Below are 14,699 nucleotides of genomic sequence, written 5' to 3'. Positions count from 1 at the left end.
ATGGTTATCTATGACCTGGTTGCAAACAATCTCGCAGGTCGCGATAATGCTCGAAGCGCGGGAAGCGCATGTCCCGACAGAACGAAGGAAAAGAGGAAGGGTTTTGACAGTTGTGTGACTAGTGAAAGTTGTATTACACGGTTAAAATTGGAACTGAAAATGATGATTTGCGGTCCGAAGCTCTCCCTCTGCATCATTATGATTAGTGTGTGGGGCTTCTTTCAGTTGGTATGATACTGATCAGTGTTACTGCGGTTATAATTTTTATTATTATTAGTGTTAATATTTTAGTTGTTACTCTAGTACGAACGAATTTCCAGAGTACTTAAACAAAAAAAGCACAGAAACCCATACACATATGTAACTTTTTTTTTTTTCTTTTATAGGTATTAATGGGTATTTTTTATAATTTTACAAATATTGCGTTAGGGGAAGATCTTGCAAGGGTTGAAGAAGTCAGTTTTGGAAAAACAGAAGAATGCTATAAGACTGCTGACAGAAATTATGTACAAGTATGTATTTATGTTTATATATTAAACTGTTCATATAACAATGTTACATCAGGTGCAAACGCTGTTTAACGTTGATGGTGTTTGTAATAGAATGTAGCAAACACTGGTTATTCCAAGGAACATGGATTCTAGGTTAATTGGCCTTTATTATGTAAATGGGAACTATATTTGAAGTTGTTTATTTTTGTGCAGTTAACATTGCTCCATTTTTATGTTGGAGCAAATCATTTGTCATGTATTAAAAGATGATTGTGTTTTGTGTATCTGTTGCAAATGGGTTGTCAGGTAGCCTGCTGATGTGAGCAAGACTGATGAGTTGGATGGCAAGTAGTTCTTGTGGAATGAGATATTTTTCTTAGGTTTATGCAGAGATGTTGTGTTAGTTTTTCAGTTGGTGCCGGCACTGCTGCTGTGATGTAATTTGTTTGCAGTTGTCACATAATAGGGAGTGACTATAGATGGGGTTCTGGATTGGATATTGAATTTATTGACCATTTGCAGGTCATAACTACAAATAACTATAATGCCATTGCTATTTACATATTTAACAAAATAATGTTAGAAGTCTTCCAGTCCACAGTGTCTTCACTAGTAGTCTGCTAATGGCTTATAACAATGGCTAGTCCTCTGCTTTCAAGCTCAAGTCCTCTCTGAATGGCGGCTTCCTTCTAACTGCCTATTCCTGCTCCAGTTGTCCTCATAACCCCTCAGCATGGACCAAGTAGAAAACACCACTGGCAGCAATTCCTTTGTTGCATGCATTTCTGTTGCTGCAGGAACAAGTTTACAGAGTCATTGCCTAGAAACGACTCTACATGCTACAATATATTGTTGACTTATGGAAAAAGTATTTGTTTGTTAACAGACACTTTTGTAGGAATGTCTGTAGTACAAGGGTCATCATTAAACTCTTTAATTTTTCAGTGTGATTATTTTTTAGCCAAGGTAATGCAAATATTTCATATCAATTAGTGTCTTCTCTTTTTGGTCCCCAGTGGAAGAGCACCTTGATGAGTCTGTAGTGGTGATACAAGTGGTGTTATACTCCCTTCTGATGTAAATCCACTAAGTAGTGTGAGATGAAATGGAAATACAGTTTGTGTACTAATGTTTAATTGCATTTAAGAAGATAATGTGATGTATGTTAACTTTTTTTTTTATTGGTAGCGGGGCAGGCTAAGTCCCTTGTATTGGGGCCACTTATGGCCTATTGTACCAGCTCCAGATGATAGGTGAGGGTGATTGTGGAGCAATTGGTGGAATGAAGATTGGCAGGGGAATCCGAAGTACTCAGAGAAAACCTGTCCCAGCGCCACTTTGACCACCACCACTACTTTGAGCTACTTTAGATCATCTTGTCAGTGGACTCCCAGTATGCCATCCCTTACTGTGAGGGATTTTCATGGGGCTCAGTAACTTTTGTATGGAGGGTGCAGTAGCATATGGGGGGAGACAAGGAATGCATATAAGATATTGGTGAGAAAGCCAGAAGGAAGGAGATCACTGGGAAGACCAAGGCGTAGGTGGGTGGACAATATTAGAATGGATCTTAGAGAGATAGGAAGGGATGGTATGGATTGGATTGATCTGGCTCAGGATAGGGACCAGCTGAGGGCTCTTGTGAACATGGTAATGAACCTTTGGGATCCATAATATGCTGGGAAATTTTTGAGTAGCTGCAGATTTGGCTTCTCCTCAAGAAGGGCTCAGCTCCATAAGTAAGTAAATAAGTGAGGGTCCTTACAAGAGCCATTTTGGCCTTATTGTAGGATCAGGATTTTCTTTGTTATGCATGTATGGGTCTTTGTTAACACTTCAGTAATATAAGACATTTAAATGGCTCCACTCCTTAGTGATGGATATTTCAGCCTTAAAGGCCTAAAGTTCAAAGGTATGATACATTTTTCAATATCGCAAGCACCTGTGTGTAAGATGTAAGGTTTTCACAGCAGTGGTTATGAAGAGTTACTATCTTTTGGGATATAATGCCATGTAGTCCACTGAAACTCAACCAACACTTAAAAGTTCAGGGTCAAAGAATAAGCTGAGCAAAGATACCAGCATGAAAGCAGGAGGCATGCCATGGCATTATATCCCAGAAGATAGTACTCTTCAAAACCTGTTTGTTTTCTTTCAGAACTGGTATGATTATTCGGGGAACTATTTAATGCATGTGTATGAACTCAGTTTGCTTACCTCAGATGTGGAGTTTCATAAACATAAAGATACCTGCACTGAATGGTGGTCACCACTTATTAATTCAGTTTAGTATGGTGATCTTCATTAACATTCATAACATGACCTATCACCACTTTTCACATCAATACATTACATCCCTAGTGTTGTTGTTTTGATGAAATGCCTTTCAGTGAGACATGGTACTGTGTTAGATGAGTACTGGCCGGACTCTTTAATAGTCTTTAGTACTACCTACAAAACATTTTCATGTGCCCTTTATTCATTGCCATTATGGATCCTGAATGCAGAGATATAATTTCACCTTGTCTGTTTTTCACAAATTTGGAACATTTTTTCTCAGTACTGAAATACTGACAGTCTGTTTTATGAACACCTTTTAATGTTTGTGGCATATCATAGAAATTATTCATCCACGCAGTCCAAGCCAGGTTCAGTGAAGGTGCCACCAGCTGTACAACAACCTGGTAAAGTCCTACATTTCATTCGAAGTGTAGGAAGCACAATAGATCATTGAAGGTCGCAGTGCAAGGGCCATATTTTATGACCCACCCCTTACACACGTACATACACATACAACTGTTCAACAACAGCATTTGTTTTGATCATATAAGTTGATATGAGAGAGGGACTCAAGTTTCATGACCCTCAAAGTTCAAACAGTGAGGTGTCATAAATAGCCTGTCACTGCATCATATAGTTGAATGTTTGATCCTAAATTGTGAAGACTTCAGTGAAATCTGCTGTTTCAGTGATAGACAGCTTTCCATAGTTTTTGTTACAGGATTTGTAGATAGATGTAGTTTGTCTGAAACAATGCATAAGTTCCTTATTTAGGTCACAGAATTACTGAGTGTTTGGACTTTTTCCATCATCTGGTGTTCTAGAGAACAGAAAACCTGACATTTCTGTAACTGGATCTGTTTCCATCCTCAGGTGAAGGGAGAAGACACTTACTCAGTGTTTTCTATTCTCTAGAATACCGGACGATGGAAGAAGTTAAAAAACCCAGGAATTTCGTGTGTTATACACGATCATCAGAACCCTTTAGAATCTCCTTATTTAGGTGTATAATAGGACACATTTTGGAAAGCTTTGGTGGTCTGTGGTATGAATCTTTACCTTTTACCTTTATCATGTACTAATGGAATAATATTCCCTCAGGATTCTCAGTGTTGATGACTCCAGACTGTTGATACTGGAACAAGTGGTCAGCATACATTTGCACAAATCCTGAACATTTCTTGCCCCAGCCATGTTTTTCAAAGAAGAAACTGGAATAATTAATGGGAACCTTTGCCACAGTGCATTAGAGCAGGTGAATGGCAGGGTACTTATTTTTTAAGGTGGCTAATGCACTTCAGCTTTGTGAGATGTTCTAAGGATGATTTGAGTTCTCCTGACTGTTGGACATTCAAGCACAAAGCCATGATATATGACTCAAAAATTTTAGTCATATGATGATTCACTTAAGAATATATCTTTGGGATATACTTAATGAACTTCTGATGTAAGATATGGATAAGGATTTTGCAGGATTAGAATGAATGGTCACTTCATCTGACTAATATAGCCCAAACTTAAATGTTCAATTGAAAATTCTAGGGTCATCTTATACACCACTATACACAGTATATTCGTAATTTTATTTTACAAATTTACATACAGTTTCAGCATTGTGTAATCACATAACATATTTTCACAAAGACATCTGAAGACTGGCTAATAGCATAAGATGTTTCTGAAATATATTACATACATCATAAATAAAGTAAAGCTATCCCTGTAACAGGCCGTGAAGGCCCATAGGGTTGTGAGATGTTGAGGGTCCCACATTATCTAGACAATCGGCTCAAAGATGGCAGTAAGGTTGTCAGCCTTACGTGCTGGCCACACTTTACTCTCCAGGAAAATTATTTAATTAATTCCTGGTACTCATTTCTGTTAGAGGCTGAGTCAACCCCAGGGCCATAGTGCGGCTGGGAGGATTAGGTCAGTTGAAAAAATCCAATGACCTCTTCGGACCTTCCAGCTTGTAGCATAGTGCCTCAACCACTACGCTACCGTGTGCCTCCATTACATACATCATACAAACTGAAAATTAAAGTCAGAAGTCCACAAATTTAGTTCCAATCTTGAAGAGGATATTCTTAACATTAGCCTGTTCTTTTCTAAAAGGCTCTATTTTAACTTCTGGACTCTCATTTTGTAAGTGCCTGAGTTAATCTTCCAGCCCTTTGTCTCATTACATTGCCTGGCAAAAACCATTTGTGATTATTATATTTACAGACTTTGTAGTGTTAAATGATGACTGCAACTACTGAAATTGGTTTAGAGAAGCTAACCCCAAATACTTACATAATGAATACATTACAGATTATTACATATCAACATGCTTGATTAAAAATAGTGGTATAAGTACTGCTTAGGACATGAAGTTATGAAGATGTAAATGTTAACATATTGTAAAATTTATGCAGCAAAACTTTTTAAACCAGGCATGCCATTCAATATTTTAATTTTCCCTAAAAAAAAACCCAAAGGGGAGTGATACATCTGAGCCTGGATTTATAATGCCATTCTGATTATATCTAAAGTGCAGAGAACTGTTTGAAATCATGATATAATGGGCGGAGTACAACAATGTAGTGAAAACAAAATGAGTGTGTGCTACTATGGGGGTGTGTATGAAGCAGCCTCATTGAGATCACATTCTCTGACACTTATTTGCTTTATTCCTCAACCAGTCTCCTTTGCTACTAATTCAAAATCTGAACATTCTATTTCCAGTATGGCAGATTTTTATGTCTACAGGTCTTCCTTTAACATACAGCTTCCTATCTCTACTCTTCTAATGGAAATAAAATCTAACACTTATTAATTATATTGCAGTGACCATTCTATTTTACTATCTGCAATTGAATCTTATTTACAAACAGTCTGGATGACATATTCAGTAATTCAATTACATACAATGAGTCTGGAATGTTATTGTGATATTTTCCAGGCAGACAAAACTATAAATTCTGGAATCTTGGAAATTGCAGATGTGTAGATGTATGGATAAATGCCTAAATTAAAACTCCAAATTATATGCATGGAAAATAAACTAGCCCGTCAAACATTCAAAGCATTTCATTAGGAGCTACAATATTTATTTGCTCACTGATGCACACATGGAACTATTAAACACTAATTCTAGCCAATTTGGTATTAAATATCACCATTCTATGTAGCAGATAATATAATAACAAAATTTTGGCATCTTATTTCCATGCAATAAGACTGTAACGACTTGAATATACCTCAGCTGTATCATCCATTAACAAAGAATATTGTTTCATAATTACGTTTTTTGTTTCCATTATTAATGCATCGTCCATCCTCTTCTACTCAGGTTAATGAACAGCTGACTTACAGCAAATTATTAATTATGTATATCTGAATTAAAGAAATGCCTTTACATAATAAACCAAATGCAACATATAATTCATTCTTAAAACTGAAAGAGGAATTATAACAGTTGCAACAGTATTTTCATATTGCCATTAAGTGAAAGCCGAGAGATTTTGACCTGGCCAAAAATATCATGAAAAATGGCAATGTTTTATTTTATTAATCATTATTGCAATATTCAACTTAGAAATGTAAGAATAACATGTTTTACTGTACAGTTATGAGGATATAAATCTACTTATAAGCCCACAGTAATTTTTTTATTTGTTTCCATTCAACAGTTTATGCGATAAATTACGAAAAACATAACATTATACATAGGGACATAAACCAGAAAGCTAAAAATAGTCATTTTTCAAAAACTGTAATACATATTTATACAACATGAAAATTTTTACATTTTAAATGAAACAAATTCCCATAAATATCTACACAATACATCAGGTCCAGCACATCTGCAACTACTTTTAATACTTGGTGCACTGCTAAGGGTGTTACAGTAACCTCAATAAATTGATTACTTTCCTTCCAAATGTATTAACACTGGAAAACTAGCTACAACCAATGAATGAAGAAATCCTATAGCATCCTTTCTGATGTAGTGTCCCAGATAAAGTATTTCCCCAGCCACCAGCAAACACTGTACAAAACAGTGAATTTTGGAAGGTCATATTCTTCACAGTGCATACGTGGAATACTTAAATTTGTTTTACTTTGGCCAACTACACTTTAATTTTGTAACAGGAATTTTTAAAAAACTTCTTACTGGAATTTCAACGAATTACATACTCAGAGATGAGCGACTGTTGACATAAAACTGATGGCCTGATATAACCAAAGTAAAGATGTACAGACAGGCTGCAATCCAACAGTTATATGCATTCTGAAACAGAAAGGACATAAATAATAATCACAATCTTGTTGCTTGGCTGTAGTTCCTAGCTAGATCCAAGACTGAAAGATGAACAGTTATTACAAATAATATGAGATCTGACGTTTGCAAAACTGCCACCGTGTGCTTTCCGTGGAAGCAGTGGACAGAAACCTCAGCATGGTTTGATGACATTGGCATATCAGGGTTTCATAGCTGTGTTGATGTTGTTGATCTATGGCAGTCTCTTCTGAGTGGTGCCTATTATTGTCTGAGTGGTGTTTTGGTGTTACTGCCAACAACTCGCAGGTCTTGCATCACAACAATGCACCTGCTCACATGGCACTGTCTGTGAGTGACTTTTTAGCTAGTAAACAAATAACTGTGCTCGAACACCCTCCCTATTCACCAGATGTAGCCCCAAATTACTTTTCTCTGTTCCCAGAGATAAAGGAAATATTAAAAGGAAGACATTCTGATGACACTGATGATATCAGGAGTAATATGACAGCAGCTCTGAAGGCAATTCCACAAAACCAGTCCAAGGCGCTGGCATTGGTGCATAGCTTCCCAAGGGGAGTACTTTGGAGGTGACCACAGTGATGTTCAGCAATGAGGTATGTACCACTTTTACCTTGATGAGTTCATGAATGTTATTGTCAGACCATGTCAGACCTGAGCAGGCACCCCATATCGATAGTTGTTAAAAAGAGAAATCCAGATAAACAAAAGAGATTCTTTTCCATAATTCAACGTATGAAGACTACAGGAGTGCAGACGAACTACATCACAGCAGCAGTGACTGCTGCTAATACAACTTCTATATGCATAATCTGAAGAAAAATCTTTGCTCGCCTTGATGAAACCTGCACTCGAAATGCAGCTGTTTAAATCTCTTGTTCTACAAGTACCATGCCTGCCATCTGTCCCAGCAGTCTACTTCCATCAGCAGGCCATATGGTAACCTGTTGGTTGCAACAGACACATAGGACACTTCCCTTTTTAAGGAGGGTCTATGATTTACTGGAGATGGGGAGAATCTTAATTGCATGGATATATGTAAATGCAGTACCTTTCCACATAAAGGCCTATTTCCTTAAAACCCTTGGAATAACCAATTTTCATTACATTCTGTCACCAATACCATCAATGTTAAACAGCATTTCTAACTCATACAACACTAACACAAACACAAACAAATAAGTAAGCATATATACATACTTGTACGTAACCTCTATCAGCAATTTTATAGAATTCTTCTGGTGATTCAAAACCACCTTCCTCAACACCAGGAAGATCTTCAGATAAAGCGATGCTTTTCACATAGTAAAATATGCCCATTAATACCTGTAAAAGAAAGACGGGCAAGTCCACATCACGTTTATAAGGAAGACATTTCCAGCTTGATTCCTTCAGAGTTGAATCACTTCTGGGAGACTGTATTACCAGTGGAGATTAGTATTCCCGTCAATTTTACTGCTTTATGGCCACTAGAATTTTGACAGCAGATGTCTGAAGTCATAAAAAACTTGTCTTTTGGGCACAGGTTTTCATAGAAAAGCTGGCATAACTTCTGATGTAACTGACACTTAGAGCTCACTTTCTGCCTCTTTCAAAGCAAATAAAATGCCCTTTCTGATGAACTATCATGCCAATATTATCAGCACAGTTACATTTTGAAGGCATTCAAATCTGACCTTTGGCCTTGTATTTCTCAAAATGCTGTATTTTAATTTTTTAAATACAATGCGTGCATGTAACTGCTATTTAAAAAATTGGGAAATATCAAGTTGGGACTGAAATGTGATTGGGTTTTATGAAGCTTTGTACTGACAAGGCAACTTAAAACAACATTTTTCTTTCAAAGTCTATACATTCATTAATTTAGGTTAACATAAATTAGGGCTGTGCCACGGCTCAGGTCATTTAGGATTTGTGGTGGGCAAAGTGGCACTGCACCAGGATTTCTCCAAGTACTTCGGTTTCCCCTGAAAATTCTCATTCCACTGACTGCTCCACATTCATCATCATTATTATCCAGGGCTGGTACAATAGGCTAATTGGTGGTCGACATACAAAGTGAACTCAAGTCTCACCCCACCCCAAGAAAAAAAAAAGAACTCAACATAATTAACTATATATATATATATATATTTAGAAATATTGTTAACTTGTATAGTAATATATCTTCTTGTAACAAAACTACTAGTATAAAAGCTAACACACTGCCAGCACAATCTTGTGAATGTTCAAAAGTGACGGCAGTATGCCAAAACATGCTTTTTTAAGCTAACTTAAGTGAGAAGCTCTTGCAAACCAACTTGATAACAGGCCTTCTTTGTACTAATTTTCTCTCACAAAATCAAAATTGTGGTTGTGTATGCTGGATCGAGCCCATTCATGCAGCTAGTGAGGTATTATTACTTGTACATTATATGGTTGTCGAAAACTGGCGTTTGCTGCCAGCCGTTTCATGGTGTCACCAAGCACTCTTCCCATGGGATGTTACTGGCACTCCACATTCTCCACTGTGCCATGTAATATTAAGTATTTTTTTGTTTTGTTTTTGTATTGAACTGCAGACAGCTTATCAGAGAAGTAGACAGTTTTTCTCAGATACTGCTGGAAGGTATGCACCAAAACAATCATGCTTCAAATAGTGTGATGTCACTATGAGATTCTCATGCTCTGTATTTAAAGCATCAAATTTCTTGAAATAAACACAGCTGGATGGATGGTGACTTGTGCAATTTTCCAATGAAACCCCTGTGTTTGACTTCACAAAACTAAAGAATAATTATCAGCAAAGTCACACAAACCCACAAATTCACCTTACTGTAGAGTACATTCCAGCTCTTTGAGGAACACAGCTTGTTGTGTTGCAATGAATGAATGAATGAATGAATTACAAAGTATAAGTAACAGTGTTTGAAGCTATGATTCAATGAATTGTTCAGTTGACTTTAAAATGATTAGTCATTCACACCTGCCTTTTGAAACTGAACATCTGAAGGTGGTGTTTTCAAATGCATTTTCTGTGAATACACCTTCCAATGTACTTGTAGTTTATATACTGACAGGTGCATGATACACATTGCAGTATAGATGACATGACTCTGGTAGATTGCAAATTGTAGCTCAAAGAGTGTTGATATATAGTAAGGTCATACTCACTTTTTCTTGTGAGTTGGGATGTATTTCTGGTTTCCAATACTGAGTTCACATTTTTGTGAAGTGTACACATATGCCTCCCCCTCTATACAACTTTCTCATTACATAATACACTTTCCGGAATGCATGGATGCAAACTTTTTAAAATACTCCTTTGACCCCTGGATGTCAATTTTTAAAATGAGAGTGTAACTTTGAAATTGGACAATTTCTGTTCATGCATTTTTACACCACTGACTAACTGAAATGTATTTAATCTTTTTCACCATGCATTATTACTCTTCTCACTTCATCACTGTTCCATAAGTCTCAATACTGAAAGCATTGTTAGATAACCCACAAAAAATCTGAATATCATTCTCTCATCTACATCTAGGTATTCCTATCAAACCTTTTATCCAAATCTCTCCCATGTGTGTTACAATCCTGCTCATCTCATCGACTTTAACCTGATCATTCCACTAATATGCGGTGAACAGCACAAATTATGAAATTCCTCATAAACAATTTTCTTCAGCTCCCTATTTCATCCCCCTATCCCCCTTACATCCAAATATTCTCTCAGCAGCCTATTATCAGACACCCTTGGTCTATTGTCTTCCCTTACTATGAGCAAGCAAGTTTCACACTCATCCAAAACTACAGGCAGTCGTAAATGTTGTATATTTTAATCTTAATGCTTTTTGATAGTAGGATTCTGAGCTGAATGGTAGCAAGTATTCCCTGACTTTACTCTGGCTCTATGTCTCTGGAAATCCTATTTTGATTCCCAAATACCTGGACCTTGCTAGTTTCAAAGGACCTGTGAAATCTTTTATGATTTTGTCATTTCCCTGCTTACTACTAGATCAACCTCCTTACTAACGTCTGTTAGAGCTTCTGCGATTTTCTTTGCCGTATTTATGTTATCGTCTAACAAATTAATTTCATCGGCACAGACTCGCTGATGTGTCCCACTTCCTTACAGCGTATACTTAAGCGCAGCTGAAAAGCAACGGCGATAAAGCACCACTTTCCTTCAGACTATTCCGAATAGGAAACAAATCAGATATATGTTTACCAACACTGATTTTGCTACAGGTTTTTCAATTGAACATAGAGTTTCATGGTTATATCAAACTCAGAAATTCACACTAATAACAACAGCAAAGAATACCCTTTAACATACCAACTGAAAGATGCCCCACACACTAATTATAAGACCACAAAGGGAGAGTTTCGGACCGCAGATCTTCATTTTTCTAGTCGAATTACAAATTCATACACACACCATCCAAGCTCCCATACAAATTTATCTCCAGTATATTACTTAGATACGTTAGATACAACTTTCACTTGTTACCTTGTTACCATGTGACTTGTATTCTCGAACCCAATGACTTTGTAATGAATGTAGAGTAATGAACGGAATAGTAAATATTAATTTGATTTGTAGTGCATAATATAGAGAAATTCATATGTAAAAAATTTGAATAAATTCAATTAGTTATTTTATATATTACAAGCTATTGCAAATGAACCGTGTGGTAACCGTGGTGACGGTGGTGACCGTGGTGACAATGTGAATCATTCCGAATAATCATACCAGTGATCGGTGGGTTCACGCAGAAATATGGTTGATAGATTAGGTACGTTTCCGAATGGAGTTTACGTCTTTTGTGGGTGTGTGTGTGTGTGTGTGTGGCATGTTGAAGCGAAATATTTCCACTTATGAGAGTTACGGTATTAATATAATTCGTGCGTGTTGAAACTCCCGTAATTATATGTCAAGGAGTTAAATGCAAAGTTAGTAGAGAATGTGACATAATGGTAGTAATTTCATAGTGTATTACGAATTATTCATTGTTGCCTCTCTTGCCCAAAGTTTGAGAGCGAAACATAGTTTCATGTATGGTGATATTGAAGGTAATTTAATTAGAGCTTGATACAATCTGAGAACTATGCACGAGATTTACAGATCGTGCTGAGGTTAGGCGAGGTTAGGTCATGACATTTCAAGTTCGCTTGCATGGTGGATTTTAGTAGTGACACAAATGTAAAGGATTGTAATTGGGATTGGGTGAATGGTCTTGTCCGCAAGGACATAATATAAGGAAACAGCCGTTATTCATGGACATAATAAACTGGTTTTATGTGTACTTTTTTATATGAAGATTAATTTTTATCTTTGAAGTGTGAAGGGTTTGTAACTGTAAATACTCATAATTTAAGAATTTTGGTAATTTTGAATGTACATATCATAAAATAAAAGTGTAACTTGCTTCAAAAAGAAAGAATATTGTGCCTTCATGCAAAACAGTTTGTACTGTCACATATATGAACACAGTTATTCAGATGTAGCAGAAATGCCCTAAATGCTGGTGTATTCTGGACAACGAAACACACAAGTGATACTGCCAGAATCTGGTTGCAGCCAGTGAGGCAGATATAAATTGTGAAAACTATCTGGTGCACTACATTCAACTAACACTCCAACTTTTTTGCAAATGCCTCAGATTTTAATGTAAATACAATTCATTGCAGTGCCATATTGAGATGTCTGTTCTGCAGCTGCTGACACTTAAAGCATTTTGTATTATGTTTAAGCACATGTTTTGCCTTCTGTTTGATGAATTGAAATTCAGATACAAAATTTTGAGGAGTAAATAAAATACTGGTGAAATGCCCCCAAAAAATGTAAATTGTAAAGAAAGTGTAAATAGCAGGAATTCTTTCAAAACCATTGCACTCTGTCATTAGCCATTGAATACATTGTATTATCATCATTTAATTTCTGCTTAGGTCTCAGAGTGGCCTGTTTCCTTGAGATTTTCTTATCATAATATTGTATGGATGTCTTATCTTTCCTGTGCACGCTACCAATTAAGTCCATCTCGCCCTGCAGACTTGCCATGCCAGATCATCACAGTCCACAACCTGACTTCAAATTTCAGTGAAGGTTTTAGCTTTGTAAACTTCATAGGAAGTTGTATTCTAGCAAAATTTCAACACCCTTGTCTTGCAGTTCTCATGGAGCAAGAGTGAGAATATAATAAAAAATTGCATATTTTTGCCATGCTCCCTCTAAAAATTATACCTTTTGGTCTATTACAAGTTATAGAGCTCATATGATACTTTTTCTTTTAAGCTAATGAAATTCTCTTTCCACAAATATGTGACTCACATATTTGAGCTCATTGTCACTTGATGTAAGCTTTGACCTCAATTTCTTACTAAGTGTAATTTTTTCTCCTGAGAAAATACATTTCGTTAATAAGATTGTAGTCGAACATATAGCAAATTGTGATCCCAAGACAGGCATGGGACATCATATAATAAAATTATGACATTACAATCTCAGGACTTTTTCATTGAACCAGTTTGACAGTTGCAACCTGTTTTCAGTTTTCAAGTTCTGATTCATCTCGCTACAGTTGTCAGTATTCTTGGAGTGTTTGTTGCGTTTCCACGTGCTGCAGTGTGTTTGTGACAGGGAATCTTTTTGCACATTAACTGTATACATCACTACTTGTTAGTTGTGGTTAAATGATTCATGAACATGGAATTATCTAAGAAACTGTAACACAACACTCTGCGTAGCGGTGGCTGATAAGGTATTCTGCATCATGTACTTTCACACATCCCATTCCCTACTACCCCTGGTTAAATTCTGTTGCCTTTTCCCTTGATGGTTGGGCTTTGGCAGCAGCAGTCAGTGTTGTGTACTGTAGGTGGTGGTGGTGGTGGTGGTGGTGGTGATTGTCATGTAATTCTACATTTTTTGGAAATGGGATTCAGAGCGAGGTTTTAAAACCAGGTCAAGTCAGGTCAGGTCAGGGCTGCAGTGAAATCGAGGAGGAGAGGTTGTACTTTCAAAGGATCGAAACAGAGACCGTGCAGGAGGGTAACTGAATCAATTGCATACTGCCATGCGGTAGATTTAAAGAAACTTTGTTTTTTTTATTATGGAGAATCTGATTGCCACTGTTGAGAGCTGATCTTCAGAAAACAGCTCCTCTTAAAATCAAGCAAGCTTTCCCAGAAGTTCACTCGCTTTTGAATTACATAAGGAAAAGAACCAACTGAACATACACTCCATTGTGGCATTTCCTGGAGTCCCACTCCTGACCCAGGAATCCTTGTTGCCTTCCTTCCTCCCTTCCTGTCTTTTTCTGTGGTGACTTCCCCTCCTTATAGTATACCATTACACTTTTGAAGGTGTGGCTGGTCTGGAAAAGCACATTCCTAGCTGATCACCTTTCCACCTCAAGGGCGAGTTACCAGATGGAGGAGGAGAAACCAATATGGTACTAGTGGAAATTTAACAAAGCTGTGAATGTTTTGTTAAGGCCCGGGATAGCTCAGTGGGTATAGTGGCAGGCTATGGGCTGCACAGCCAGGGTTTGATTCCAAGCTGGTGCAAGAGATTTTTCTCTGCTTCACAGCATTCAGCCTGGCTCTAGGGGTTTATCCTCCTCCATGGGAGCACTCTCATAGAGGAGGATTGGCGTGAT

At 37.1% G+C, this 14,699-nt stretch overlaps 2 protein-coding genes and 1 long non-coding RNA gene across 9 annotated transcripts in view; 2 read left to right on the top strand and 1 right to left on the bottom strand.

Annotated features, from left to right (window-relative positions):
• Positions 1-36: 36 nt before the first annotated feature.
• On the top strand, positions 37-7,575 carry LOC111871791. Of its 2 annotated transcripts, none has more exons than XR_002844099.2 (3): positions 37-228; positions 387-512; positions 7,481-7,575. It is a non-coding gene; the product is annotated as an uncharacterized LOC111871791 (long non-coding RNA). The 2 variants fall into 2 exon arrangements; XR_002844098.2 differs by lacking the exon at positions 7,481-7,575 and adding an exon at positions 3,873-4,020.
• Positions 5,000-11,544, bottom strand: LOC111871790 (ribonuclease kappa-B). Its single transcript, XM_023865130.2, has 3 exons — positions 11,375-11,544; positions 8,257-8,382; positions 5,000-7,047 (listed from the first exon to the last, which is right to left on the bottom strand). Exons 1-3 carry the CDS (start codon positions 11,441-11,443, stop codon positions 6,946-6,948), a joined length of 297 nt encoding a protein of 98 aa, XP_023720898.1. The 5' UTR covers positions 11,444-11,544; the 3' UTR covers positions 5,000-6,945.
• Positions 7,634-14,699, top strand: part of LOC111871789 (pleckstrin homology domain-containing family F member 2) — a 37,368-nt gene continuing 30,302 nt past the window's right edge. For 4 of the 6 annotated variants that reach the window (XR_002844097.2, XR_002844096.2, XM_023865127.2 and 1 more), the window contains exon 1: positions 11,650-11,834. Coding sequence is in view for 3 of the 6 variants with exons in the window: in XM_023865127.2 (XP_023720895.1) it covers positions 11,819-11,834 (16 nt within the window). In the remaining 3 variants the exon portion in view is untranslated. Of the gene's footprint in view, positions 7,653-11,649; positions 11,835-11,883; positions 11,992-14,699 lie in introns of those variants that run through there. The other 2 variants (XM_023865129.1, XM_023865125.2) reach the window with 2 other exon arrangements.

Source organism: Cryptotermes secundus, unplaced genomic scaffold, assembly GCF_002891405.2.
Source record: "Cryptotermes secundus unplaced genomic scaffold, Csec_1.0 scaffold873, whole genome shotgun sequence".
Classification (NCBI taxonomy): Eukaryota; Metazoa; Arthropoda; class Insecta; order Blattodea; family Kalotermitidae; genus Cryptotermes; species Cryptotermes secundus.
The sequence above is the reverse complement of the archived record's forward strand: the minus strand, read 5'-3'. Positions and strand labels throughout refer to the sequence as shown.

Coding starts and splice junctions, on each gene's coding strand:
- LOC111871790 (XM_023865130.2), bottom strand. CDS start 11,443: ATGAAGATCTGCGGTCCGAAACTCTCCCTTTGTGGTCTTATAATTAGT. Junction 8,383..11,374: donor TGTGGGGCATCTTTCAGTTG/GTATGTTAAAGG, acceptor TTTCTTTTACAG/GTATTAATGGGCATATTTTA. Junction 7,048..8,256: donor CTGATAGAGGTTACGTACAA/GTATGTATATAT, acceptor TTTCTGTTTCAG/AATGCATATAACTGTTGGAT.